Source organism: Phocoena phocoena, chromosome 4 (genome assembly GCF_963924675.1).
Source record: "Phocoena phocoena chromosome 4, mPhoPho1.1, whole genome shotgun sequence".
In the NCBI taxonomy this organism is placed as follows: domain Eukaryota; kingdom Metazoa; phylum Chordata; class Mammalia; order Artiodactyla; family Phocoenidae; genus Phocoena; species Phocoena phocoena.
Genome location: NC_089222.1, coordinates 74,502,156 through 74,529,157, shown reverse-complemented (window position 1 = coordinate 74,529,157; position 27,002 = coordinate 74,502,156). Strand labels below are relative to the sequence as shown.

The following is a 27,002-nucleotide window of genomic DNA, read 5'->3' as shown; positions in this document are numbered from 1 at the left end:
TAGAGAGACGCAGGTGGGACGGAAGTGGAGGGGACAAATCTGGGGGGGCACCAGCATCCTCAGGTCTCTTCCCTCCTACTCCCCTCTCATAGAGGACAGGGGTCTGGTCCCCACAGGCCTGAGGGAGGCAGTGCTGTAGCTTCCGTCATCCTGGCCCTACCCCATCTGCCTGGGGACCCTGAGGCTCACACTCACAGGTCATTCCATAGTGAAAAAGCATCTCCTCGGAGCTCCCTGGGGGAAGGGTGGAGCCATTGGGCATCCTGAAGTCGTCATCTGGGTTGCCGTTCCAGAAGCCTGAGGGACAGAGCAGGGGTCAGCCACCCTGGGACTGTGGCCTTCCCTTCCCTGGGGAGCATCCAACAGGTCACATGGAGATGTGGGGAGTAGGAGGCCTGCGAAGCCTCTTTCAGTTGCATCTGTTGTCGGTTCACTCCTCCAGGAGGCCAGGAGAGGACTATAGCCTCAGAGCCTGCCCCTCTGCTTCAGGGAAGAAGGAAGTGAAGGAGGAAGTGGGGAAAGAAGGGAGGGAATGTGGGGGATGGGGGAGGGTGGGAAGATGTGAAGCCAGAGGGAAGGAGGGAGGGAGGCAGGGAGGGGAAGGGTGGCTGCTGGCCCCATGCTCCCCAGAGCCCACCCTCGATGCCCCCTCCCCCCCGCTGCCCTGGACCTGGAGCTTCAGGAGGATGGGAAGTGAGCCTCAGAGGTAGCTGAAGAGCTACCTCCCTCCTCCTTGCCTGCTGCTCTGTACCCTCAGGCTCTGTTCCAAGGAGGCTGAGAAAGGAAACTCCACCTGTGATGTCCACAGGCCCACTGGAGGTGGAGCTGCTTACGGGCTGGGGGTTCTGAGCTCCCACGGCAGAGGCAGGCTCCTGCCAGTTCCTTACCCATGAGGCCCTCTGTGTGGTTCTGATACTCCTCCGGGAGGCTGCAGGACGCGTGGAGGATGTTGGAGATAGCGATCACTGAGATGGTCACTGCCCCATCAAAGTTGGCTGATACCGTGGAGCCATTGCGGGTCATTACGACTCCAGAGGTGTTGAACATCTCCTGGCCTGGAATGTTGGGAGACAAATGAGGAAAAAGCCAGCATTGGAGCCCTGGAGGCCCAAGACTTGGCAGTAGTGAAGTTTCAAGATGCAGCGAGGAGACTAAGAGCAGCTGGGAGATGCCCTGCAGGGTCCTACTCCAGTGGCCCCAAACCACACTCACAGGACACCTTCACGGCCCACCCCACACCCTTCTCCCTGGGGACTGAGGATGGGCTGGAGGCTGTCATGGCCTCAGGGGAAGGAGAGAAGTGAGGAGGGAAAGTTTAAGGCCCAGCTCTGGTGAAGGAACTGCTCAGACACAGCTGCTGGAGGGACAGCAGGGGTGGTGACCACGCTGCTCCTCCCCGACGCCACTGCCTCTCGGCCCCAGCTCCCTTCTGCCTGGTGCTGGGCACCCTGCTGATCCTGACCCAGGCAGGGTAGCAGGAGAGGGCAGCTGACGGCTGTCCCCAGCCTACCTTTTGCACCTTCATGGTTAGTCTCAAATTTTACAGTCTGGTTGTTGAGCCGAACGTGGATTATGTCACTGGGCTCAAGGAGCCATTGAACCTGGAAGGGAATTGGCAGAGGCCTAAGACCGACCTGCAGGTGGGCCCAGAAACTGGGGAGGGAGGCTGCGCAGAGCTCAGAGCCTGGGGCTTGGATGAAGGTGAAGGTGATGGGGAGTGTGACCATGAGGTGATACTAGCTACCATGTGTGAGGCGCTTGGCGTGGGCCAGGCTCTGAGCGAGGCACGTTTCATAGATTAGCTTTTAAATCTCACAGCGGCCCTGTGAGGTAGGTAATATTATCATCCCCATTTTACTCTAAGGAAAAAGAGGCACTGGAAGTTAAGTTGTTTCTTCAGTCTCACAGCCAGGACCCTAATCCCGTGTCTCCCGGGTTGACTCTTTTTTAAATGATTTATTTATTTTTATTGAAGTATAGTTGATTTACAATATCATGTTAGTTTCAGGTGTACAGCACAGCAATTCAGACATATATGTATATGAAGAATATATATATATACAATTCTTCAGATTCTCTTCCCTTATAGGTTATTACAAAATATTCGGTATAGTTCCCTGGGCTATATAGTAGGTCCTTGTTGGTGATCTATTTTATATAGAGTAGTGTGTATGTGTGCTAATCCCAAACTCCTAATCTGAACCACTGCGCTGGCAGGATGCATCCTCCCTCCCTCCTGCTCCCTTCCCTTCTTCCTTCTCTTTCTCCTCCGGGGCCTCAGTCTCCAGCTGAAGGTCCCTGAGCTAAAGGCTCCCTGCGAGGGGAGGGCCCCGGCCCCACTCACCGTGATGGGGTCCAGGCTGCTGGAGTTGTATTCAGCGGCGAAGGCAATGAAGTTGGTGGCCTGGGCCGAGCCGGTCTGGGCAGTGCGGCCCTGCAGCAGGAAGGAGGAGTTTCTATCCTGGGTCCGGACCAGCAGGAAGTCTCCCAGCCCATTGAAGGTGTAATTGGCACCATCCAAGGTGGTGATGTGGGGGTCCCCAAACATCCAGGCTGGAACAAATGAGGTACCAGGTTTGCAGGGCAGACCAGGGAAAGACCTGGGAGGCTTCAGCCTGGAGAGGTGCTCATGGAGCATTTAACCCTCCCCGAAAGCCCTCTCATGCTTGTGTGCCCACTCATGTCCTCTCATTACCTCCCCACCTACCACACCTCTCCCTCCGCAGGGCCATGTTTGAAGTCCCTCCTCTGCCACACTCCGCACACACCTCTACCTTCCCTTGTGGTCACAGTGCTGCCCCAGGAAGCTTCTGCCGCCCTGGTCCAGACCCCGAGAGGCTACCCCTCCCCAGATCTTCCACTTCAGCCCTGCCCCAGGGCTGGGCTCCGGCAGCCTCACCTGGCCTCGGGGGCTGGTACCCAGCGCAGCTGACGCGGGGCCTCCTGAGCTGGTACAGGGCGCAGAAGGAGGGCTTGTCGTTGAAACGGCAACACCAATTCTGCGGCTCCAGTTCTTCGTCTGTGGGGAAGAGCAGCGGGTGGGGGGAGATGAGGGACCTGCAGGACCCAGCTGGGAGGTTTGGGCAGGATGATGTGGGCGGCAAGGGCATGGTTGGCAAATCAGGCCCACATGAGTTCAAATCCCACCCTGCTTAATGACCTTAGGCCATTGACCAGTTACTATGTCCCTTGTGGGCTTGTCAGAGCCACGTGGAGCAAAGCCTCTGGTGGGCAGGCACAGGGTCCTTCCTTTCTTGGAGTGGGGGGCGCTGAGTCCCACCGTTTTCCAAGCGCTGAGAGTGGGAGGCTGTGGCTGGTCGTCTGGGGACTAAGGAGGCTGCTGAGATTGCAGGGAGGAGGTGGGGAGCACATGCTTACCCTGGGCCCCCAACCCTGTCCTCTCTAGCTCCTTTGGAAGATCTCTGCGGGAAACGACCCCATGTCTTCCCCCAGACAGCCTGCTAATCTGGGTCAGACCAGGCCCCTCCCCTTCCCTAGAAAGATATCCCTACTCTGGGCTGGGGTTATGGGCCAAGTGGAGATGGGGCAAGAGGAACTCAGTCAGAAATCCCTAGGATGCCAGCTGGAAGGGATATTGGAAACTTCCTAATCTTACAAGATCAGGAAATTGAGGGGAAGCAGCTGGGAGGAAATGTGGAAAAGAGGCTTCATTCTGTGGGTCCCACTGCTGACGTGGAGCCCAAGCTGGTCTCTGACAGTGAAGAACAAAAAGCTCCAGAAAATGCGGGGTTGAGTTTTCCGTGGACACACTTACCAAACTGCCAAGGACTCTGCACTCTCCAGCCTTGGAGAAGCTCTCCCCAGGGTCCGTAGCTGCAGCACACGCCCCCTCTCCAGGAGGAGAAGCTGCACAGCTGCCTGCTGCCAAGGCCCGACCAGGCTGCAACAAGCCCAGACACACTCAGGCCCAGGATGCCCGTGGTGGTGGCGGCAGTGGGGTCAGGGTGCTTCCAGGGAGGAACTGAGGGTGCCCCGGAAGGGAAAGGTCAGGCATGGCCAGAGGGAGGGGGTGGGCTTGTGGGGGACACTGGGGGTGCCTCGAGAGATAGGAAGGAGGCGTCACCTATGTTGATGGGCTGGAATCTCAAGTCCCATAGTCCCTGCCTCCAGGAACACGGGCAGGAGATCTGGTTCCAGCCCCAGCTGGGCCACTGAGACTCTCTCTTCAACCACTGCAGGCACTGGAGACGGTAGTTGGGCTTTTTTTCCTTGTGTAGCTTGTAGATTTGCAGCCCTCGGAAGCCTGGGGGAGCAGAGGAAGAAGAGGTTATCCCAGGGCCTGGGGCCACAAGCTCTGATTTAGCTTTAGGGACAAGCAAAACTCATAAATGCACCCTCTGTATGTCACTCCCCCAACTCTGGACAGCTCTTCCAGGGATGAACCCAACTGAGACTGGCAGGGATTCCTCCCCAAAGGCCCCTTCGATGTGATGGTCAAAATCCCAAAGCTTGGATCTTAGGGTGAAACCCTGGGACAAGTGATGGGCAGGGAGAGCTCACCTATACCCAACTCAGAGCCAAACCCTGGCCCTGAGCTTCACTCCACCCCATTCTCTACCCTCATGTCTGCTACTCTAAGCTCCAATACCTGCCAATCCCCCCAAACCAGTTTCTCCTCATGCACCCTATATCTCAGTGAGTGATGCCACCAGCCACCAGCTACATGCTCAGACACTTGCACAGACATGCCAGTGGCCAAAGCAGCCAGGATGGAGGCTGAGGCTCAGAGGTCAGCTGGGGAACCACAGGGAAGGTGGTACATGAAGCAGACGCTTGCTCCAACAATACGAGGCTGAGGAAGCTTCCTCTGTGCCCAGATGCCATCCTTGGAAACGAGAAGTAATTGGGAGAAGAAATCCTGAAGGGGGGTTGAACTTCAAATAGACCTTTAATTAACTGTAAGTTACTTACCACCCACCCCAGCTGCATGAGAGAGAAATGGGGCTCCAGAGTACAAAAAAATGCAATAGAACATAATGTATTAGATTTTGATCCTGTTCCCACACAAAAGAAGAAATTATCAAGATAACTACAGCTTGATAAGGTTTTGAAAAGGATAATCATTGTTTATGATTAGCTGTTCGTGTATCTTCTCCACAATGGCCTGGTATCGAGGGAAACACACCAGATACTCGCCCCCAAAACACACACACACATTATCACATTGCGCCCCCTACATCACAAGCAGCTGCATCTGGATAGAAGGGACTTAATCTGATAGGATAGCTTTCTCCACAAGATGGCACTCATGATTTGACTCAGCTTCTGTTTACCAGAATTTCTTGCCACAGAACAAATAGAACTGGATTTATGCTTCACAGTTTACATGGTTAATTTCTAATGCTAAAATATCTTTTGTTCTATCACATTTTGGAAACTGTAATTTCTTTCCCTTTGGGGCCACCAGACAGTACAAGTCATGGAGGAGGCCCATGGGACCTAAAGTACTGGCCTTCTTACCAAAGAGCTCTCTGAGACCAACATAGTTGGTCTTTATTTTTTTCATACTTGTGGCTCTTAGCACTGTGTCCAGCACACAGCAGGTACTCAATAAATGATGACTGAATGGATGTTAGATCCCCTGGAACTCCTTTTTGGTAGATCCATTAAGGGATCTCATCTGGGTTCTCTCTCCAGCTCTAGGACAGGACACTTGGAGAATTTTCCTAACTGCTCATTCATGTGCCCACCTCCTGCTGTACCCCGTCCTCGCTTTCAGGATCTGGGCCCCCTCTCATAGTCCTCCTGGGTTTGGCTCATTCCAGGGAGAAGACTCTGTACTGCATGAGGGTGCAGGAGGTACGCTGCTCCCTGGGCAGTGCCAAGTCTGGATTCCACCTGTGGGAGGTCAGATTGTGCTGGAAACACCCTTTGGGATGGTGGAGATACAAGGGAGCTGCCCCTCTAGGACTGTCATGACACGCGGAGTGCGAGACAGAAGAGGACTTGAATCCCTCCAGTGTGATAAGATGGCGCTTTTACCTGAGTTGGAATCCAGGAATTGGTCTGGACGATACTTCTTCCACACTGGCTGGAATGTCAATGGGCTATTTTTGAAATACCCATCTCCACTGCAGGCAAAGGAAAGAATCTCTGGCCTCTGTCACACACAGAGTCTTGCCCCTCAGTCGGCAAGTTACTCATTCATCTGGCCGGTCAGTCAGCCCACTCGGTCCAGCCGGTCATTAGTTATCAGCTATTCAGTCAGAATCACTGACTCCCAGCGCTAAGCAGGAGAGGGAAGGAGGCGGATGGGGCAGGGGTAGGAGGCCCTAATTTATTCCACATCAGATGGAGAACCGCAGGAAACTGGTCCTGAGACAGGGGTGTGAAAGAAACAGCTCAGGCCTCCTTCCTGTTAGTTTCCCTTCAACTAGGGGTTGGAGAGGGGGCGCTGTAGGGGACGGCTGGTTGTGAGGGTTAAGAGCAGTCTCTGAGTTAGGAGGACCTGGGCAATGGGTGCTCCGCCCCTCCCCACACACCCCAGGGTGGTGTTTAAGCGCCGCTCCAGGAAGGAGGAAACCCTGGAGCAGAACCCTCAGCCTCTCTGGGTGCACGTCTCAGAGCAGCGACTCCGGATCCTTTCTCCCCTTTGACACAGGACAGATGAGGCTCATGGGCATGACACCTTCCATGGGTGCACTCAGAATGGTGTGAAATTCCTAGCTAAGTTGGATAATTCCGCTACTTTCTCCTCCAGGGCACATCAAAAAGCAAGTGAAAGCAATGTAATTATAGGGGCGATCCTGAACACACTCTCGGAGAAAAACCCTTGCAGCAATTACCAGTAACAAATTACATGTGACCTTCACAACTGATTGCACACACACCATGGCTCGGAGCTGTTGTGTCAGAGAATGAGCCATCTCCACACTTGGGAACCCACGCCCGCATCCACGCGTCATCCACCTCTCTGCTCTCCATCTTTGCCACTGACCCCACACAAGCTGTTGGTGCCCCTGGGCGAGAGGTTAATTCTCAGCCCATCAGAAGTCAGGAAGGCAGACTTCAGCATTATATTTTGGATTCAACTTCCTGCTTTGCCACTTCCCAGCTCTGTGACTTTGGGCAATGACTTGTCTATTTGTACCTCAGTTTCCTTACCTGCAGAATGGGTAGTAAATGGTATCTCCTTCATGAGGTTGCTGTGATAGTCAAATGAAATAATGCCTATTAAGTACTTGGTGTAATAAATGTTGGCTGTTATTGTGATGATATTTGAGAAGTTGAGAGAGGTCAGCTAATGTCAGTGGAAATCCTAGAAGTGAAAGCTCTGGGAATTGTTATCACTGTGCACTGGGATTGGGGTAGGAAAGAGAATGGCAGGGTGAATAGGGATCTTTTAATCTGAAACAGCAAGAAATGGGAACTGGAGTCTGTGTGAGTCAGAAGCATTGGCAAGGAGGAATCCTGCCTTGTCCTGGGGGGGATGGAGTGTGTGTGCAGTGCAAGCCCTGCTCTGCAGGGCTCCAATTATCTGCTCAGGGCTGACAGCCCCTCCCTGTCCTACCTGGAGAAGCCCATCAGGACAGGGTTGCCTGGGTGCCGGGTCACATCCCACTGCATACCGCCGCTTTGGTAGAGAAACATGGCGTAGGACCTGCTCCCGTCTGTGGAAAGGATGGCCTGGTAGGTGTTGGTCTGGGGGTTGGTAGGAGACAGACATAGGGATGCCTGTGAGAGATCTGGGATGTCCCACCACCCATCCCACCCCCCACCCCCACCACATCCACGTCACCTTTTCCTGGCCTACCCAGAGCAAAGGCATGGGCTTAAAATATAAACAAGTTTGGAATTATGCACAGATTTCACCCTAACTGTCAAAGCACCTGCCATGGTGGATTTGCCTTCTTTGTGACTTCTTTCCAGGGAGGGAAGGTAAAGGACTCTGGGTTAGAATCCAGTTAGAAGAGGGTCTGTATGAGAAAGCTTCAGCAACCTGAGAGGTTAGCCAAGACGCTTGAGAGCTGGGAGAGGCCTGAGGAACTTCCTCTGGGATATTTAAGGATATTGTCCCAACGTCCCCTCACCCTAAATAGTGTGGAGGACCACGCAGGTGAGACTGGAGGTTCTCTGAAGGTGGGTGTCAAGCACTGGGTTTGTACAAAGGAAGTAAGCAATGAATTTGTTGAGCCAATGAAGAAATGAGTGACTTTTTAGACCAGACACAAGGAATAACTTTGTGACTGTCCGAGCGGTGAGGCCCCAGAGAGAAGATTAAGGAGAGCCTGTGGTGTGCCCCCTTCCACTGGATGCATTTCAGTCGAGAGCCAGAGTACAGAGTCAGAAAAACCTCAGCTCCAGGCCTGGCTTTGTCATTTCCTAGCTGGGTGACCATGAGCAAGTTGTTTAACCTCTCTAGCCATCATCTCCCTCATCTCTAATATGTGAATAATAATATTAGGTTGAGCCATATAAAATTGCCAATAGGCAGCCACTTTTGACTAACAGAAATTTCATGTCCCATGTTTCAACTCCTAATACCCAGTGCTCTGGGCTGGTGTGATGTCATGTAAGCGTAGCCCTGAGGCATACCTGGCACGTGGTAAGTGCTCAGGAAACAGGGTGGGGGGGGGGGTTGGAGGTGGAGGGATGGGGGATGGGGAGGCGGGGAGGTGGGCTCGGAGGGGAGTGCTATAATCAGCCATCTGTCCTTGAGTCAGAGAGGAGTTTAGAAGAGTGGGCCCTGCCTAGGATTCTAGGATGTCTGACTTCCAGATGGTTCACAGGGAAGTGCCCATTGGTCCACTCACCCCGATGGTCCCCCAGGCAGGATAGGGGGGGACGTGGACCCACGTGACCTTTAGCGTCCACCTGGCTTTGTAGTTCCAGGTGTTTGTTAACCTTTTAATCGAAGACTCCACCTCCCTCACTAGCAGGTTGTATTCATCATAGAGAGTCTCGTATTCCTAGAAAAAGAAGGCAGATACGGACAAGGAAATGAGGGTCCCAGCTCAATACTCCTGAGGGACCCCCCACTTTCTGCTCACTTTAGCCCACCTGTGTCTCCCATCCTTCCCCCTCCCAGGCCTACATTTTCAAAGTTAGTGCCTGTGACCTTAAGATAGATCCAAATTCAGGCCACAGGGACGCCTGGGGTGTATGGAGTGGAGAGTCGAGGCCCAGAAACCCAAGTCTTCTGGACTTGAACTTGTGCATCTCTTAGCATAAGCTGGCTCTGACTGTGCAACCACCTGTGCCTCTTTGTACCTCCCTATGTCCGGCTGAAGGCTCCTTGAAGACAGGCATGTATTTCTTCACCTTTGGACCTTCTACAGTGCCTTGTCCGTGGCAGGGGCACGATCCACATTCGCCTACGGTAGCTTTCATTGTGCTGGTACCTCCCACTGATTGGAGTCATAAACCCCACCCAGGAGCACACGCAGGGTCCCTGCTTGATTCAGCCTCGTTAGGATGGACTCCTACAACCTCATTCTAAAATCAAACCATGGATCGCTGCACCGCATCTCTGTCACCTGCAGTCTTCCTGTGGTTGTGTCCTAGTCTGCTTCCTTCCCGCCCTCATATTTAAGCTTCAATCCCTGCCCACACTGAGCCCGGGCTATGACAGCTGGAGCACTTTCAAGGTCCTCCACACAGCCCTTTGTCTCTCCTTGGCTGCTGCAGGACCCTGAGTGCTGAGCTTTGAAAGGCCCACCTGGTAAAATATGGTTCCCCGGCTGCTGGAGAAATCAGCATCGTCCCAGAATGGAGCCACCAGGGCCACAGGATCCCAGGCTGTAAAGCCTCTAAGGGGAGGGTTGGGGTAGGAGAAAATCTGGTACTCTGACTCCGGAAAAATGATTTGGCCATTATCTGTGAACTGAGCACAAAGGGTCTTCTGGTTAGCATTCAGGAAGGGAGCATCCCAGCCTTGGATCAGCTCCTGGGATGCATGAGGGTAGAACTTCAGAGATTTCAACAACCTCTGGAAGGTCTCATCCATCTCCCTCCCTGCCGGGAGAGGCCCTTTACATAGTTCTCCCACAAATACTTTTCATCCTTAGGCCATTCCTCACATCCTAAGTCCTTCCTAAGGCGGTAGGTTTTGTCCTGCTTCAGTGGCAGACCCATCTACAGACAGCCCATCATCATAGAGCAGACGTCTCTGGGTACATCCCCTTAGCCCCACCCCTGAAGCTTGTGCTATATCCATTAGAGCTAAAAGAATTGATACCCTCACCCCATCGCTGTGTCACCCTTTCACAGTGTGTCCTGACTCAGCCCCCTCACTGAGGGCCACGACTGCTATTCAGCTCTCCTCCGGGAGACATGAAGTATCAATACTTGGACCAGGGAACCAGGAAATAATTATAGAAAATGTGAACAGCATCAAAGAGTCATTTTTCCCAAGCAGAGCGTCCTACTCAATAAAAGGGCCCGTGAAAACGGTGGAGAGCTTACTGGCCCCGGCACCTCTCTACTGAGGTGACAACACTTCTGTCCACCTGGGTGGGGAGGCCTTGCCTAGCTCCCTGCCTTCTTCAGCTGGTGCCCTATCATTAAAGATGGTGCATGCAAACTGAGCTAGCGGCAGGGACACAGTAGGTGCCTGAGCAGCGTTGCTTCCATTCTCCTGCTCGGTCATGGTCATGGTTGGTCATGGTCACAGGGATGTCTCTGAGGCTTAAAGGGAGAAGCAAGGCCCGTGGAATGCTGGTCATGGGTCCTGCCCTTTGGACTTCAGTTGGGGACTCACATAGAGGGAATCCCGGAGAGAGGAGCCGAGGGGGAAGCCAATCTGGGGTTTGAAGAGTGGCGAGGTGAAGTCCACAGTCCTCTTGACAAACTCCTGGTCTCCAGCACACAGCCCATAGGGGAACAGGGAAACGCCTGGGCCGGTACAAAGAGGAGCAGGAAGTTCTCATGGGCCTTGATGTCATCAGGGCTGGTAGGGGCCCCCAAGAGTGTCCCCAAGCTGCTCCTCCTCCCTTGCCCCCCGTTCCCCTAAGTGGGAGCCATCAAGGACTCCTCTCTCCACTTGCATTCAACCCATCTCCTCATTTTACCCCTGAAATGGTATACTCAGCCTTCCCCAGTTTGAAGAAAAACAGGTTCTGCTGTCAGAATACCAACAAATTATTCTGCACCAGTTATGGTACTCAAAATTCTTTTAAGGGTGAAAAGACAAAATTTCTCCAATGTAGTGAAGATGAGTAATTGAAAGATCATTTCACAGAATGAGACTTGTTCCCTAAGATGGTATTTCTCTAGGTAAACTTAAAATCCCCGTAGAATTTGTCATCAGATCCCCCAGGGAGGTCCTTGGGCTCCAATCTGAGAAACCTTGTCCTAAACCTTTCTCAAATGGGCCTCCTCCTTTCCATACTGGCAGCCCTCACCTGGTGTTGCTTGGAATACTGCAGCAGTCTCTACACTGCTCTCCTGGCCTCCTGCAAATTCATCCCCCACCCCAGCCACCATGGCACTGTTCATAAATGTAAATCACGCCACGTCCTCCCTGGTGCCTGTTATCTACACGATCCCCTCACATGACAGCTTTGCTTCTCAGCACCCTTCCCCTCACTTCTGGTAACCCCCAATGCTTTACGGATCTCCTCCCCATGCAACACTAGGACTGCTTTTCCTGTCCATGCCTTTATTCCAGCTGTTCAGGCCCTCCTGCCTGCCTGGGGCACTTCCGCTACCCCAGCTCCTATTCACTCTTTCCAGGAAGCCTCCTCTTCACCTTGACCCCACCGCCCACCCCTGACATTCCCTGGGGCCTTCCAGTGTGTGCAGCTAATATCCTGGGCTTATTCCTCTAATGGTACCTACTGAGGCAGCAGCTCTGTCTCTTGCTAGACAGCACCTTGATCATTTCTGTATCTCTAGCTCCTAGCCCAGCACCATGTGCAAAGCCAACCCTCAGCACCCAACTCTGATGCTCTTGCATTGCCCCTGTAAGGCCCTTCTGATTCAAAACAACAGTCTATGAGCAAGCAGGCTGAAACTAAGCACTCAGTTACCCACCCCTATCAAGGGGGTATGGAGGGTGGCTGGACTTCCAATGGCCCAGGTAGGGCAGTGGAGAGATCCACAGAACTGGTTCCCCCAACGAGCCGTGAGGGATCTCACTGGTAGATCCAATCCAGCTGCCACAGCTACAACCTCCACATCTAACTCCATCCTCTCCCTCCCAGGGTGGAGAGGCTCCAGCTGTGTGGAATCACTTGCCTTCCTCGGGCCTGATAGGGACTGGGGCAGCTGTTGAACAGGTGCCTCTGGAAGTGCCAGCAGTGGGAGTGGTAAGGGTCTGGGAGGTTGTTGAGGGTAGCGATGTTGCTGTGCTTCTCCCACTGTCTGTCTTCTGTGAGGTTACGATTGTTCCTGGGCAGGCAGGGAAAGAAGACTGGAGTGGGCTTTACAGAGAAAATAGCAGAGTTAAAGAGAGTCAGAGACTTTAGGAGCTGGGAGAGACAGCTAGGAGCCTGTCTGTCTTCTGGTCACACCCAAATCACTCCCTGCAGAAAAATAGTTATCTCCTGGGGTAGAAGGGATGATGAGCCTGTCACCCACCATACCCGCCACTGACTTCATCTTCTCGTGGACCTGAACTCCAGCCTGGCAGTCCTAACTCACCTTCCTCTCTCAAGCACTCCTTGAGGCTGAACTGAGCCAATTGGGCCACTGTAAGAGGCCAAGACTCCGGAGTCCCCACCTACCTGATGTCTCAGTCTTCACGGCAGAGCTTAAGGATGCTGTGGATGGTGGAGAAGTGCTGGTAACAGACAGATGAGTGGGGTGACCTGTGAATAGGGTGGTGGAGCTCCAGGTGACTGCAGGGCCAGGGGCTGATTGAGAGAATGAAAAATAACTGGTTGAAGTATAGAAACTCGATATGGTCTGAGCTGTGCCCACATCACCAAAAGAAGTAGAGTCAGAGACAGAACAGTCTGTGGATGGCTGTAGAGTAAGCAATGGACTCTTAGAATACTTACATGCTGAAGAAGTATCAGGAGTGGTATTGATAGAAAGGTAGCTTGTTGGTGGAAACGGTGAAGTCGGTGTGGATCCAGCTACACTGTTATGAGTACTTGTAGAAACCATATCTGTTGGCTTTGTAATAGGATGCATAGTAGAGGCTACTATCTGAACAGTTGCAAGATGCTCAGAGGTGGGTGTGCTTGACTCGCCCACTGAGGAAGTAGGGACATGTGTGGTATTTGTCAAGGAGTTATTGCCAGAACCTATAGGGGGAATGACACCAGCACTCATAATTTCATGGGTGAATGAGCCTGGGGTGGTTGTCAGAACTTCTCCACTTGTGGAAAACATTGTGGAAGGAGAATGAGAGGCTACATCACTCAGTGTGTCTGTTGAAGCTGGTGAATTGATCATCTCTGATGTTGTAGGAGATGTGCTGCTTCCAGTAGATGGGGAGAAATTTCTGTCTGTTGAGGTTGGTGTTGTCAACATTTCTGATGTTGTCGCAGGTGTGCGGCTCACCCTGGCTGGGGAAGAAACGGTTGTTTTAGCCGAAGACAATGTCTCCTCGGGACTACCTTCTGTAAGAGTGTGTCCACGTGGGGATGATGAGGGAGTGGATGGGGTCACCTCTGTGATGGTGGTGGTTTGAGTTTCTCTGGTGGTTTCTATGCTCTGAGTATGGTGGTCCTGAGAAGATGCTGATGTTTCCTCAGTAGAAGTGGTGGAAGAGGGTAAGGTTGATTGTTCCTCCAATCCAGCTGTCACTGAGGCTGTTGAGACCACTGGAGTGATATGACCCGTTACAGTTGGCCATGTGTCCCTTGTGTTTATTACAGTGGTGTCTGTTGAAGCTGGTGATGTCGTCATCTGTGATGTCATTCGAGATGTGTTGCCTCCAGTAGATGGAGGGAAATTTCTGTTTGTTGAGGTTGGTGTTGTCGATATTTCTGATGTTGTCGCAGGTGTGCGGCTCACACTAGCTGGATATGAAGTGGTTGTTTCACCTGAAGAGGATGTCTCCTGGGGAGTGCCTTCTGTAAGAGTGTGTCCACGTGGGGATGATGAGGGAGTTGACGTGGTCACATCTGTGATGGTCGTGCCTTGAGGTTCTCTGGTGGTTTCCATGCTCTGAGTTTTGTGGTCTGGAGAAGATGCTGATGTTTCCTCAGTAGAAGTGGTGGAAGAGGGTAAGGTAGATTGTTCCTCCAGTGCAGTTGTTATTGAGACTGTTGAGGCCACTGGAGTGATATTTCTCATTACAGTTGATGATGTGTCCTTTTTGTTTTCTCTAGTGGTGTCTGATGAAGCTGGTGAACTGATCGTCTCCGATGTTGTCGGAGATGTGTTGCTTACACTAAATGGAGAGGAATTTCTGTCTGTTGACGTTCGTGCTGTCAATATTTCTGCCATTGTCGCAAGTGTGTGTCTCACCCTGGCTGGGGAAGAAACGGTTGTTTCAGCCGAAGAGAATGTCTCCTGGGGAGTGCCTTCTGTAAGAGTGTGTCCACGTGGGGATGATGAGAGGGTTGATGCGATCACATGTGTGACGGTATTGGTTTGAGGTTCTCTGGTGGTTTCTATGCTCTGAGTATGGTGGTCCTGAGAAGATGCTGGTGTTTCCTCAGTAGAAGTGGTGGAAGAGGGTAAGGTCGATTTTTCCTCTAGTCCAGCTGTCACTGAGGCTGTTGAGACCACTGGAGTGATATGACCCGTTACAGTTGGCCATGTGTCCCTTGTGTTTATTACAGTGGTGTCTGTTGAAGCTGGTGATGTCGTCACCTGTGATGTCATTCGAGATGTATTGCCTCCAGTAGATGGAGAGAAATTTCTGTTTGTTGAGGTTGGTGTTGTCGATATTTCTGATGTTGTCGCAGGTGTGCGGCTCACACTAGCTGGATATGAAGTGGTTGTTTCACCTGAAGAGGATGTCTCCTGGGGAGTGCCTTCTGTAAGAGTGTGTCCACGTGGGGATGATGAGGGAGTTGACGTGGTCACATCTGTGATGGTCGTGCCTTGAGGTTCTCTGGTGGTTTCCATGCTCTGAGTTTTGTGGTCTGGAGAAGATGCTGATGTTTCCTCAGTAGAAGTGGTGGAAGAGGGTAAGGTAGATTGTTCCTCCAGTGCAGTTGTTATTGAGACTGTTGAGGCCACTGGAGTGATATTTCTCATTACAGTTGATGATGTGTCCCTTTTGTTTTCTCTAGTGGTGTCTGATGAAGCTGGTGAACTGATCGTCTCCGATGTTGTCGGAGATGTGTTGCTTACACTAAATGGAGAGGAATTTCTGTCTGTTGACGTTCGTGCTGTCAATATTTCTGCCATTGTCGCAAGTGTGTGTCTCACCCTGGCTGGGGAAGAAACGGTTGTTTCAGCCGAAGAGAATGTCTCCTGGGGAGTGCCTTCTGTAAGAGTGTGTCCACGTGGGGATGATGAGAGGGTTGATGCGATCACATGTGTGACGGTATTGGTTTGAGGTTCTCTGGTGGTTTCTATGCTCTGAGTATGGTGGTCCTGAGAAGATGCTGATGTTTCCTCAGTAGAAGTGGTGGAAGAGGGTAAGGTTGATTGTTCCTCCAATCCAGCTGTCACTGAGGCTGTTGAGACCACTGGAGTGATATGACCCGTTACAGTTGGCCATGTGTCCCTTGTGTTTATTACAGTGGTGTCTGTTGAAGCTGGTGATGTCGTCACCTGTGATGTCATTCGAGATGTGTTGCCTCCAGTAGATGGAGGGAAATTTCTGTTTGTTGAGGTTGGTGTTGTCGATATTTCTGATGTTGTCGCAGGTGTGCGGCTCACACTAGCTGGATATGAAGTGGTTGTTTCACCTGAAGAGGATGTCTCCTGGGGAGTGCCTTCTGTAAGAGTGTGTCCACGTGGGGATGATGAGGGAGTTGACGTGGTCACCTCTGTGATGGTGGTGGTTTGAGTTTCTCTGGTGGTTTCTATGCTCTGAGTATGGTGGTCCTGAGAAGATGCTGATGTTTCCTCAGTAGAAGTGGTGGAAGAGGGTAAGGTTGATTGTTCCTCCAATCCAGCTGTCACTGAGGCTGTTGAGACCACTGGAGTGATATGACCCGTTACAGTTGGCCATGTGTCCCTTGTGTTTATTACAGTGGTGTCTGTTGAAGCTGGTGATGTCGTCATCTGTGATGTCATTCGAGATGTGTTGCCTCCAGTAGATGGAGGGAAATTTCTGTTTGTTGAGGTTGGTGTTGTCGATATTTCTGATGTTGTCGCAGGTGTGCGGCTCACACTAGCTGGATATGAAGTGGTTGTTTCACCTGAAGAGGATGTCTCCTGGGGAGTGCCTTCTGTAAGAGTGTGTCCACGTGGGGATGATGAGGGAGTTGACGTGGTCACATCTGTGATGGTCGTGCCTTGAGGTTCTCTGGTGGTTTCCATGCTCTGAGTTTTGTGGTCTGGAGAAGATGCTGATGTTTCCTCAGTAGAAGTGGTGGAAGAGGGTAAGGTAGATTGTTCCTCCAGTGCAGTTGTTATTGAGACTGTTGAGGCCACTGGAGTGATATTTCTCATTACAGTTGATGATGTGTCCCTTTTGTTTTCTCTAGTGGTGTCTGATGAAGCTGGTGAACTGATCGTCTCCGATGTTGTCGGAGATGTGTTGCTTACACTAAATGGAGAGGAATTTCTGTCTGTTGACGTTCGTGCTGTCAATATTTCTGCCATTGTCGCAAGTGTGTGTCTCACCCTGGCTGGGGAAGAAACGGTTGTTTCAGCCGAAGAGAATGTCTCCTGGGGAGTGCCTTCTGTAAGAGTGTGTCCACGTGGGGATGATGAGAGGGTTGATGCGATCACATGTGTGACGGTATTGGTTTGAGGTTCTCTGGTGGTTTCTATGCTCTGAGTATGGTGGTCCTGAGAAGATGCTGGTGTTTCCTCAGTAGAAGTGGTGGAAGAGGGTAAGGTCGATTTTTCCTCTAGTCCAGCTGTCACTGAGGCTGTTGAGACCACTGGAGTGATATGACCCGTTACAGTTGGCCATGTGTCCCTTGTGTTTATTACAGTGGTGTCTGTTGAAGCTGGTGATGTCGTCACCTGTGATGTCATTCGAGATGTATTGCCTCCAGTAGATGGAGAGAAATTTCTGTTTGTTGAGGTTGGTGTTGTCGATATTTCTGATGTTGTCGCAGGTGTGCGGCTCACACTAGCTGGATATGAAGTGGTTGTTTCACCTGAAGAGGATGTCTCCTGGGGAGTGCCTTCTGTAAGAGTGTGTCCACGTGGGGATGATGAGGGAGTTGACGTGGTCACCTCTGTGATGGTGGTGGTTTGAGTTTCTCTGGTGGTTTCTATGCTCTGAGTATGGTGGTCCTGAGAAGATGCTGATGTTTCCTCAGTAGAAGTGGTGGAAGAGGGTAAGGTTGATTGTTCCTCCAATCCAGCTGTCACTGAGGCTGTTGAGACCACTGGAGTGATATGACCCGTTACAGTTGGCCATGTGTCCCTTGTGTTTATTACAGTGGTGTCTGTTGAAGCTGGTGATGTCGTCATCTGTGATGTCATTCGAGATGTGTTGCCTCCAGTAGATGGAGGGAAATTTCTGTTTGTTGAGGTTGGTGTTGTCAATATTTCTGATGTTGTCGCAGGTGTGCGGCTCACACTAGCTGGATATGAAGTGGTTGTTTCACCTGAAGAGGATGTCTCCTGGGGAGTGCCTTCTGTAAGAGTGTGTCCACGTGGGGATGATGAGGGAGTTGACGTGGTCACATCTGTGATGGTCGTGCCTTGAGGTTCTCTGGTGGTTTCCATGCTCTGAGTTTTGTGGTCTGGAGAAGATGCTGATGTTTCCTCAGTAGAAGTGGTGGAAGAGGGTAAGGTAGATTGTTCCTCCAGTGCAGTTGTTATTGAGACTGTTGAGGCCACTGGAGTGATATTTCTCATTACAGTTGATGATGTGTCCTTTTTGTTTTCTCTAGTGGTGTCTGATGAAGCTGGTGAACTGATCGTCTCCGATGTTGTCGGAGATGTGTTGCTTACACTAAATGGAGAGGAATTTCTGTCTGTTGACGTTCGTGCTGTCAATATTTCTGCCATTGTCGCAAGTGTGTGTCTCACCCTGGCTGGGGAAGAAACGGTTGTTTCAGCCGAAGAGAATGTCTCCTGGGGAGTGCCTTCTGTAAGAGTGTGTCCACGTGGGGATGATGAGAGGGTTGATGCGATCACATGTGTGACGGTATTGGTTTGAGGTTCTCTGGTGGTTTCTATGCTCTGAGTATGGTGGTCCTGAGAAGATGCTGGTGTTTCCTCAGTAGAAGTGGTGGAAGAGGGTAAGGTCGATTTTTCCTCTAGTCCAGCTGTCACTGAGGCTGTTGAGACCACTGGAGTGATATGACCTGTTACAGTTGGCCATGTGTCCCTTGTGTTTATTACAGTGGTGTCTGTTGAAGCTGGTGATGTCGTCACCTGTGATGTCATTCGAGATGTATTGCCTCCAGTAGATGGAGAGAAATTTCTGTTTGTTGAGGTTGGTGTTGTCGATATTTCTGATGTTGTCGCAGGTGTGCGGCTCACACTAGCTGGATATGAAGTGGTTGTTTCACCTGAAGAGGATGTCTCCTGGGGAGTGCCTTCTGTAAGAGTGTGTCCACGTGGGGATGATGAGGGAGTTGACGTGGTCACCTCTGTGATGGTGGTGGTTTGAGTTTCTCTGGTGGTTTCTATGCTCTGAGTATGGTGGTCCTGAGAAGATGCTGATGTTTCCTCAGTAGAAGTGGTGGAAGAGGGTAAGGTTGATTGTTCCTCCAATCCAGCTGTCACTGAGGCTGTTGAGACCACTGGAGTGATATGACCCGTTACAGTTGGCCATGTGTCCCTTGTGTTTGTTACAGTGGTGTCTGTTGAAGCTGGTGATGTCGTCATCTGTGATGTCATTCGAGATGTGTTGCCTCCAGTAGATGGAGGGAAATTTCTGTTTGTTGAGGTTGGTGTTGTCGATATTTCTGATGTTGTCGCAGGTGTGCGGCTCACACTAGCTGGATATGAAGTGGTTGTTTCACCTGAAGAGGATGTCTCCTGGGGAGTGCCTTCTGTAAGAGTGTGTCCACGTGGGGATGATGAGGGAGTTGACGTGGTCACATCTGTGATGGTCGTGCCTTGAGGTTCTCTGGTGGTTTCCATGCTCTGAGTTTTGTGGTCTGGAGAAGATGCTGATGTTTCCTCAGTAGAAGTGGTGGAAGAGGGTAAGGTAGATTGTTCCTCCAGTGCAGTTGTTATTGAGACTGTTGAGGCCACTGGAGTGATATTTCTCATTACAGTTGATGATGTGTCCCTTTTGTTTTCTCTAGTGGTGTCTGATGAAGCTGGTGAACTGATCGTCTCCGATGTTGTCGGAGATGTGTTGCTTACACTAAATGGAGAGGAATTTCTGTCTGTTGACGTTCGTGCTGTCAATATTTCTGCCATTGTCGCAAGTGTGTGTCTCACCCTGGCTGGGGAAGAAACGGTTGTTTCAGCCGAAGAGAATGTCTCCTGGGGAGTGCCTTCTGTAAGAGTGTGTCCACGTGGGGATGATGAGAGGGTTGATGCGATCACATGTGTGACGGTATTGGTTTGAGGTTCTCTGGTGGTTTCTATGCTCTGAGTATGGTGGTCCTGAGAAGATGCTGGTGTTTCCTCAGTAGAAGTGGTGGAAGAGGGTAAGGTCGATTTTTCCTCTAGTCCAGCTGTCACTGAGGCTGTTGAGACCACTGGAGTGATATGACCTGTTACAGTTGGCCATGTGTCCCTTGTGTTTATTACAGTGGTGTCTGTTGAAGCTGGTGATGTCGTCACCTGTGATGTCATTCGAGATGTATTGCCTCCAGTAGATGGAGAGAAATTTCTGTTTGTTGAGGTTGGTGTTGTCGATATTTCTGATGTTGTCGCAGGTGTGCGGCTCACACTAGCTGGATATGAAGTGGTTGTTTCACCTGAAGAGGATGTCTCCTGGGGAGTGCCTTCTGTAAGAGTGTGTCCACGTGGGGATGATGAGGGAGTTGACGTGGTCACATCTGTGATGGTCGTGCCTTGAGGTTCTCTGGTGGTTTCCATGCTCTGAGTTTTGTGGTCTGGAGAAGATGCTGATGTTTCCTCAGTAGAAGTGGTGGAAGAGGGTAAGGTAGATTGTTCCTCCAGTGCAGTTGTTATTGAGACTGTTGAGGCCACTGGAGTGATATTTCTCATTACAGTTGATGATGTGTCCCTTTTGTTTTCTCTAGTGGTGTCTGATGAAGCTGGTGAACTGATCGTCTCCGATGTTGTCGGAGATGTGTTGCTTACACTAAATGGAGAGGAATTTCTGTCTGTTGACGTTCGTGCTGTCAATATTTCTGCCATTGTCGCAAGTGTGTGTCTCACCCTGGCTGGGGAAGAAACGGTTGTTTCAGCCGAAGAGAATGTCTCCTGGGGAGTGCCTTCTGTAAGAGTGTGTCCACGTGGGGATGATGAGAGGGTTGATGTGATCACATGTGTGACGGTATTGGTTTGAGGTTCTCTGGTGGTTTCTATGCTCTGAGTATGGTGGTCCTGAGAAGATGCTGGTGTTTCTTCAGTAGAAGTGGTGGAAGAGGGTAAGGTCGATTTTTCCTCTAGTCCAGCTGTCACTGAGGCTGTTGAGACCACTGGAGTGATATGACCCGTTACAGTTGGCCATGTGTCCCTTGTGTTTATTACAGTGGTGTCTGTTGAAGCTGGTGATGTCGTCACCTGTGAGGTCATTCGAGATGTATTGCCTCCAGTAGATGGAGAGAAATTTCTGTTTGTTGAGGTTGGTGTTGTCGATATTTCTGATGTTGTCGCAGGTGTGCGGCTCACACTAGCTGGATATGAAGTGGTTGTTTCACCTGAAGAGGATGTCTCCTGGGGAGTGCCTTCTGTAAGAGTGTGTCCACGTGGGGATGATGAGGGAGTTGACGTGGTCACCTCTGTGATGGTGGTGGTTTGAGTTTCTCTGGTGGTTTCTATGCTCTGAGTATGGTGGTCCTGAGAAGATGCTGATGTTTCCTCAGTAGAAGTGGTGGAAGAGGGTAAGGTTGATTGTTCCTCCAATCCAGCTGTCACTGAGGCTGTTGAGACCACTGGAGTGATATGACCCGTTACAGTTGGCCATGTGTCCCTTGTGTTTATTACAGTGGTGTCTGTTGAAGCTGGTGATGTCGTCATCTGTGATGTCATTCGAGATGTGTTGCCTCCAGTAGATGGAGGGAAATTTCTGTTTGTTGAGGTTGGTGTTGTCGATATTTCTGATGTTGTCGCAGGTGTGCGGCTCACACTAGCTGGATATGAAGTGGTTGTTTCACCTGAAGAGGATGTCTCCTGGGGAGTGCCTTCTGTAAGAGTGTGTCCACGTGGGGATGATGAGGGAGTTGACGTGGTCACATCTGTGATGGTCGTGCCTTGAGGTTCTCTGGTGGTTTCCATGCTCTGAGTTTTGTGGTCTGGAGAAGATGCTGATGTTTCCTCAGTAGAAGTGGTGGAAGAGGGTAAGGTAGATTGTTCCTCCAGTGCAGTTGTTATTGAGACTGTTGAGGCCACTGGAGTGATATTTCTCATTACAGTTGATGATGTGTCCCTTTTGTTTTCTCTAGTGGTGTCTGATGAAGCTGGTGAACTGATCGTCTCCGATGTTGTCGGAGATGTGTTGCTTACACTAAATGGAGAGGAATTTCTGTCTGTTGACGTTCGTGCTGTCAATATTTCTGCCATTGTCGCAAGTGTGTGTCTCACCCTGGCTGGGGAAGAAACGGTTGTTTCAGCCGAAGAGAATGTCTCCTGGGGAGTGCCTTCTGTAAGAGTGTGTCCACGTGGGGATGATGAGAGGGTTGATGCGATCACATGTGTGACGGTATTGGTTTGAGGTTCTCTGGTGGTTTCTATGCTCTGAGTATGGTGGTCCTGAGAAGATGCTGGTGTTTCCTCAGTAGAAGTGGTGGAAGAGGGTAAGGTCGATTTTTCCTCTAGTCCAGCTGTCACTGAGGCTGTTGAGACCACTGGAGTGATATGACCCGTTACAGTTGGCCATGTGTCCCTTGTGTTTATTACAGTGGTGTCTGTTGAAGCTGGTGATGTCGTCACCTGTGATGTCATTCGAGATGTATTGCCTCCAGTAGATGGAGAGAAATTTCTGTTTGTTGAGGTTTGTGTTGTCGATATTTCTGATGTTGTCGCAGGTGTGTGGCTCACACTAGCTGGATATGAAGTGGTTGTTTCACCTGAAGAGGATGTCTCCTGGGGAGTGCCTTCTGTAAGAGTGTGTCCACGTGGGGATGATGAGGGAGTTGACGTGGTCACATCTGTGATGGTCGTGCCTTGAGGTTCTCTGGTGGTTTCCATGCTCTGAGTTTTGTGGTCTGGAGAAGATGCTGATGTTTCCTCAGTAGAAGTGGTGGAAGAGGGTAAGGTAGATTGTTCCTCCAGTGCAGTTGTTATTGAGACTGTTGAGGCCACTGGAGTGATATTTCTCATTACAGTTGATGATGTGTCCCTTTTGTTTTCTCTAGTGGTGTCTGATGAAGCTGGTGAACTGATCGTCTCTGATGTTGTCGGAGATGTGTTGCTTACACTAAATGGAGAGGAATTTCTGTCTGTTGACGTTCGTGCTGTCAATATTTCTGCCATTGTCGCAAGTGTGTGTCTCACCCTGGCTGGGGAAGAAGCGGTTGTTTCAGCCGAAGAGAATGTCTCCTGGGGAGTGCCTTCTGTAAGAGTGTGTCCACGTGGGGATGATGAGAGGGTTGATGTGATCACATGTGTGACGGTATTGGTTTGAGGTTCTCTGGTGGTTTCTATGCTCTGAGTATGGTGGTCCTGAGAAGATGCTGGTGTTTCTTCAGTAGAAGTGGTGGAAGAGGGTAAGGTCGATTTTTCCTCTAGTCCAGCTGTCACTGAGGCTGTTGAGACCACTGGAGTGATATGACCCGTTACAGTTGGCCATGTGTCCCTTTTGTTTATTACAGTGGTGTCTGTTGAAGCTGGTGATGTCGTCACCTGTGATGTCATTCGAGATGTATTGCCTCCAGTAGATGGAGAGAAATTTCTGTTTGTTGAGGTTGGTGTTGTCGATATTTCTGATGTTGTCGCAGGTGTGCGGCTCACACTAGCTGGATATGAAGTGGTTGTTTCACCTGAAGAGGATGTCTCCTGGGGAGTGCCTTCTGTAAGAGTGTGTCCACGTGGGGATGATGAGGGAGTTGACGTGGTCACATCTGTGATGGTCGTGCCTTGAGGTTCTCTGATGGTTTCCATGCTCTGAATATGGTGGTCCTGAGAAGATGATAATGTTACCTGAGTAATGGGTCTGGAAGAGGATGCTTTTGTTTTTCCCTTTACTCCAAGTGTTTTTGAGACTGCCAAAGTGCCTGGAGCAGTACTGCTAGTAACAGAATGTGATGTTCCTTCTTTTTGGTGTACAGTGAACTTTGTTGAGTTTGTTACTGTGGACATTTCCGATGTTGAGAGAAGTGTGTTGCTGATACTGGAACGGGACAGTTTCTCAGTAACACTACTTGTCAGATAGTTTCTAGTTTTCGTAGATGGAGTTCCAGCTGTGCTTATTTGGGCAGTGCCTTTAAATATAAGATACAAGGACTCATGAGATGAGAGGTTCCTTCTGTGAAGCTGGAAAGTTTATAACACAATCATTTTGCACATGTATCACTCTATATCACAGGGCTTCAGAATAAATGGCTGCAGGATTTATTATTTAACCATGTCTAAGTTTTCTACCAACACTGTGGTACCTAGTCATACATAATATTTCAATGAATGTCTTTGTGCTAACATTTTCTCCATTACCATTAATTTTGTGGGTATGGTAATTGAAACTGGCCCAGTATACTCCTACCTTCCCCATATGAGTCTTATATGGAAGCCAAGATCCATTAGCTGCAGTCTCAGAACAGTGTTTTAATTAAAATACACACAGTGTTCATTCAACGAAAAACATTCAAATTTTTGCATATCCTATACAAACATTTCTTAAACATGATAAAGGAGATGAGTAGCCTTCTGCCTTTTTCATAGCCTCTTTTTCTTTTCATTAACCTAGTGCTTATCTCTCAGTTTTCCTTCTCACCTGTCTCCTAATTCTATTTCTAAAAATCCTTCAGTTTTCTCCCCCAGTGATAATCTTCTGATCTTCTTTTCCTCCTTCATTTCTCTCTCGTACCCCATCTCAAATACCTAAGAATTTTGCTGACTCATCAGGACCTTCTTTGAAGAGTAAGGAAAGGGAAATATTACGAACTTGTGTATTTGAATGCCTGACATGAATAGATACATGTACTGTTGACAGTACATGTCAACTACTTGTACTGTCTTAGAAAGCTTTGTTTATTCAGTATAAAGCATTTGGGAGTAGACCGAATAATACAAGAGAATTTATGAGGACTCAAGTATAAAAGTGACTCCCTCTTCTCTGGAATATTGTGGGTGTTTTTTGGGTGGACGCTCTCTCTCTCTCTCTCTTTTTTTTTTTTTTTGGCTGCATTGGGTCTTCATTGCTGCGCACTGGCTTTTCTGTAGTTGCAGCAAGTGGGTGCTACTCTTCGTTGTGGTGTGTGGGCTTCTCATTGCGGTGTGCGGCTTCTCATTGCGGTGGCTTCTCTTTTTGTGGAGCACGTGCTCTAGGCACGGGGCTTCAGTAATTGTGGCTCTAGAGCGCAGGCTCAGTATTTGTGGCGCACAGGCTTAGCTGCTCCGCGACATGTGGGATCTTCCCAGACGAGGGATCGACCCCGTTTCCCCTGCATTGGCAGGCGGATTCTTAACCACTGCACCAACATGGAAGCCCTGGACTCTCTTTTATATTCAGATGTACAGTTATTTATATTTCATTTTACTGTCTCTGAGGGTGGTCCCCCTACCTACAATCCAGAGCTTTCCCTTTCTACCTTAATTTTTCTTTTTAAATGGGAGTAGCATGAATTCTGTTGGTTTTTAGAACCATGTGGGAGGTCCTGAGAACAGGCTGACCCCCTTTTAACAAACCTCAGCAAGATGCTTCTCAAGGCACCACTGCCTTAGAGTTGCCAGCAAGCCCCCAAGGTGAGGCATAGAGCCACAGGGCCTGGGGCCCAAGCTACTTTTAGGATCAATAAAACTGTTTTCATGTTAATTTCTTTTACAGTCAGAAGGGAAAAAAATCAATGTAATTATAATGGATATGTAATAATGAATCCAGCCTTGATTGCATTAGTCCAACACAGTCATGAAGTATAGTTTTTAATTTTTATTTTAATCAGAGGAAGAAGCCCAGGAAGACAAAAGTGCCTAGCACCCATGAAAGTCATTGTGTGGCCCTTTTTCTAGACGGTCTCAACAAAAGTCTCGACCCAGTGATAAAGAGATAGGCATAATAGTGGCAGTTCATTGATGACAATCTAACTTCATTTTATATTTTACATTAGTTCAGATACCTTGTCTGATTTCTCCCCCCAAACTATCTTCAACTCCCAAAAAAGTTTATTGAAAAAACTGCAGAGCTAACTTCTTTTTGATTCAACCCTTATGTTGACACTAATTTTTTTCCAGTAGTTACTGAGTACAACAATGAATCCAGTTTTAAACAAATTTGCAGTATTTGGTTCTATATAGAAGTACCTTTTCCATTTATCAAGAGATGTTGTTCTCTTAAGTAATATGAACATCAAGGCTAAGACACTATTCTTTCTTTGAAAAGAGCTCTTTTCTCCAAGGTGATGACAGTAGCCAGTTTCAAAATACTTAATTGAAGGGGGAGATTTTTCCTCATTAGTCAAATTCAAAACAGAGCATTAATAAGGTTAACATCTAGAAGAAAGTGCTTCTCTAGGTGGCTGAGGCCTCTGACATATACATTCAGGGCCTCAAAAGTAAATTTGCCAACTACATACACTGATTTTTTTAAAATCCTATAAAGTGAATGTGTTTTGTTTTTGTTTTTTTTGTTTTTTTCGGTACGCGGGCCTCTCACTGTTGTGGCCTCTCCCGTTGCGGAGCACAGGCTCCGGACGCTCAGGCTCAGTGGCCGTGGCTCACGGACCCAGCCGCTCTGCGGCATGTGGGATCTTCCCGGACCGGGGCACGAACCCGTGTCCCCTGCATCGGCAGGTGGACTCTCAACCACTGCGCCACCAGGGAAGCCCTGAATGTGTTTTTGAAATGAAAAAGCATCATCAATATTTTTCAAGGAATTTAGAATAAGATTAAATTTTAATATTTTTTATTTGATTTGAAATGGCCAGTCTTCCTGCTAAAGTCACCAAATACTCCTTCCCTTAAGACCTCCCTGAGAGGTACAAAAGATGAAGACAAGTTCCTTCACTGTGGAGAATAAGCAGTATCTGTGCAGAAGGAGATGACTGAGTCCCAAGTGTGTGCGCTCCTGGGTTGCCAGGCAGTACTGAGGCTAAATGAGCCCAGGTTAGGTCTGGTCGATAAAACTTGTGCCAGGTCGGAGGTTTAGATAGCTTGGAGGGAAGCTTAAAAAAATGCTACAATAAAGGCTAAGGGATGGAAAAGCAGGATTCCCACAGAATGAGGCAAACTGATTAGGGCTGCTTCAAATTGTTAAGAAAAAAATCTCAGGAATATAACAACTCATCTTCCTTATGAGAAAGAAGGCAACATTAGACTAGAATAGTGACCAGACTATTTTAAACTCCATAATGGGAAGGAGTGTTAACTCTTTCAACCTGAATTATAGCATTTTTAAAAAAGCAAATTAAATTTCTACCTTTTTAAATTTTTTAATTAATTTATTTTTGCTGTGTTGCGTCTTCGTTTCTGTGTGAGGGCTTTCTCTAGTTGTGGCAAGCGGGGGCCACTCTTCATCGCGGTGCGCAGGCCTCTCACTATGGCGGCCTCTCTTGTTGTGGAGCACGGGCTCCAGACGCGCAGGCTCAGTAGTTGTGGCGCACAGGCTTAGTCGCTCCGCGGCATGTGGGATCCTCCCAGACCAGGGCTCGAACCCGTGTCCCCTGCGTTAGCAGGCAGATTCTCAACCACAGCACCACCAGGGAAGCCCTACCTTTTTTAATTTTTATTTTTAACATTTGTCCCAATCTAGCAGA

The 27,002-nt window shown here is 49.6% G+C and overlaps 2 protein-coding genes across 2 annotated transcripts in view; both read right to left on the bottom strand.

The window, feature by feature from the left end:
- MUC4 (mucin 4, cell surface associated) overlaps positions 1-27,002 on the bottom strand; it is a 54,972-nt gene that overhangs the window by 11,738 nt on the left and 16,232 nt on the right. The window contains 13 exon segments of the mRNA XM_065875846.1: positions 196-297; positions 888-1,055; positions 1,511-1,601; positions 2,345-2,553; positions 2,900-3,019; positions 3,776-3,901; positions 4,085-4,264; positions 6,004-6,092; positions 7,532-7,662; positions 8,775-8,930; positions 9,680-9,844; positions 10,721-10,854; positions 12,199-12,351. Of these exon segments, the coding sequence (XP_065731918.1) occupies positions 196-297; positions 888-1,055; positions 1,511-1,601; positions 2,345-2,553; positions 2,900-3,019; positions 3,776-3,901; positions 4,085-4,264; positions 6,004-6,092; positions 7,532-7,662; positions 8,775-8,930; positions 9,680-9,844; positions 10,721-10,854; positions 12,199-12,351 (1,824 nt within the window).
- On the bottom strand, positions 13,661-16,641 carry LOC136122568 (mucin-4-like). Its single transcript, XM_065876648.1, has 5 exons — positions 16,585-16,641; positions 16,036-16,207; positions 15,299-15,557; positions 14,839-15,220; positions 13,661-13,927 (listed from the first exon to the last, which is right to left on the bottom strand). The coding sequence occupies exons 1-5, from the start codon at positions 16,639-16,641 to the stop codon at positions 13,661-13,663; spliced, it is 1,137 nt and encodes a 378-aa protein (XP_065732720.1).

Coding starts and splice junctions, on each gene's coding strand:
- LOC136122568 (XM_065876648.1), bottom strand. CDS start 16,641: ATGGCAGAAATATTGACAGCACGAACGTCAACAGACAGAAATTCCTCT. Junction 15,558..16,035: donor CAAGGGACACATGGCCAACT/GTAACGGGTCAT, acceptor ATATCACTCCAG/TGGTCTCAACAGCCTCAGTG. Junction 13,928..14,838: donor CCACTTCATATCCAGCTAGT/GTGAGCCGCACA, acceptor ATATCCAGCTAG/TGTGAGCCGCACACCTGCGA.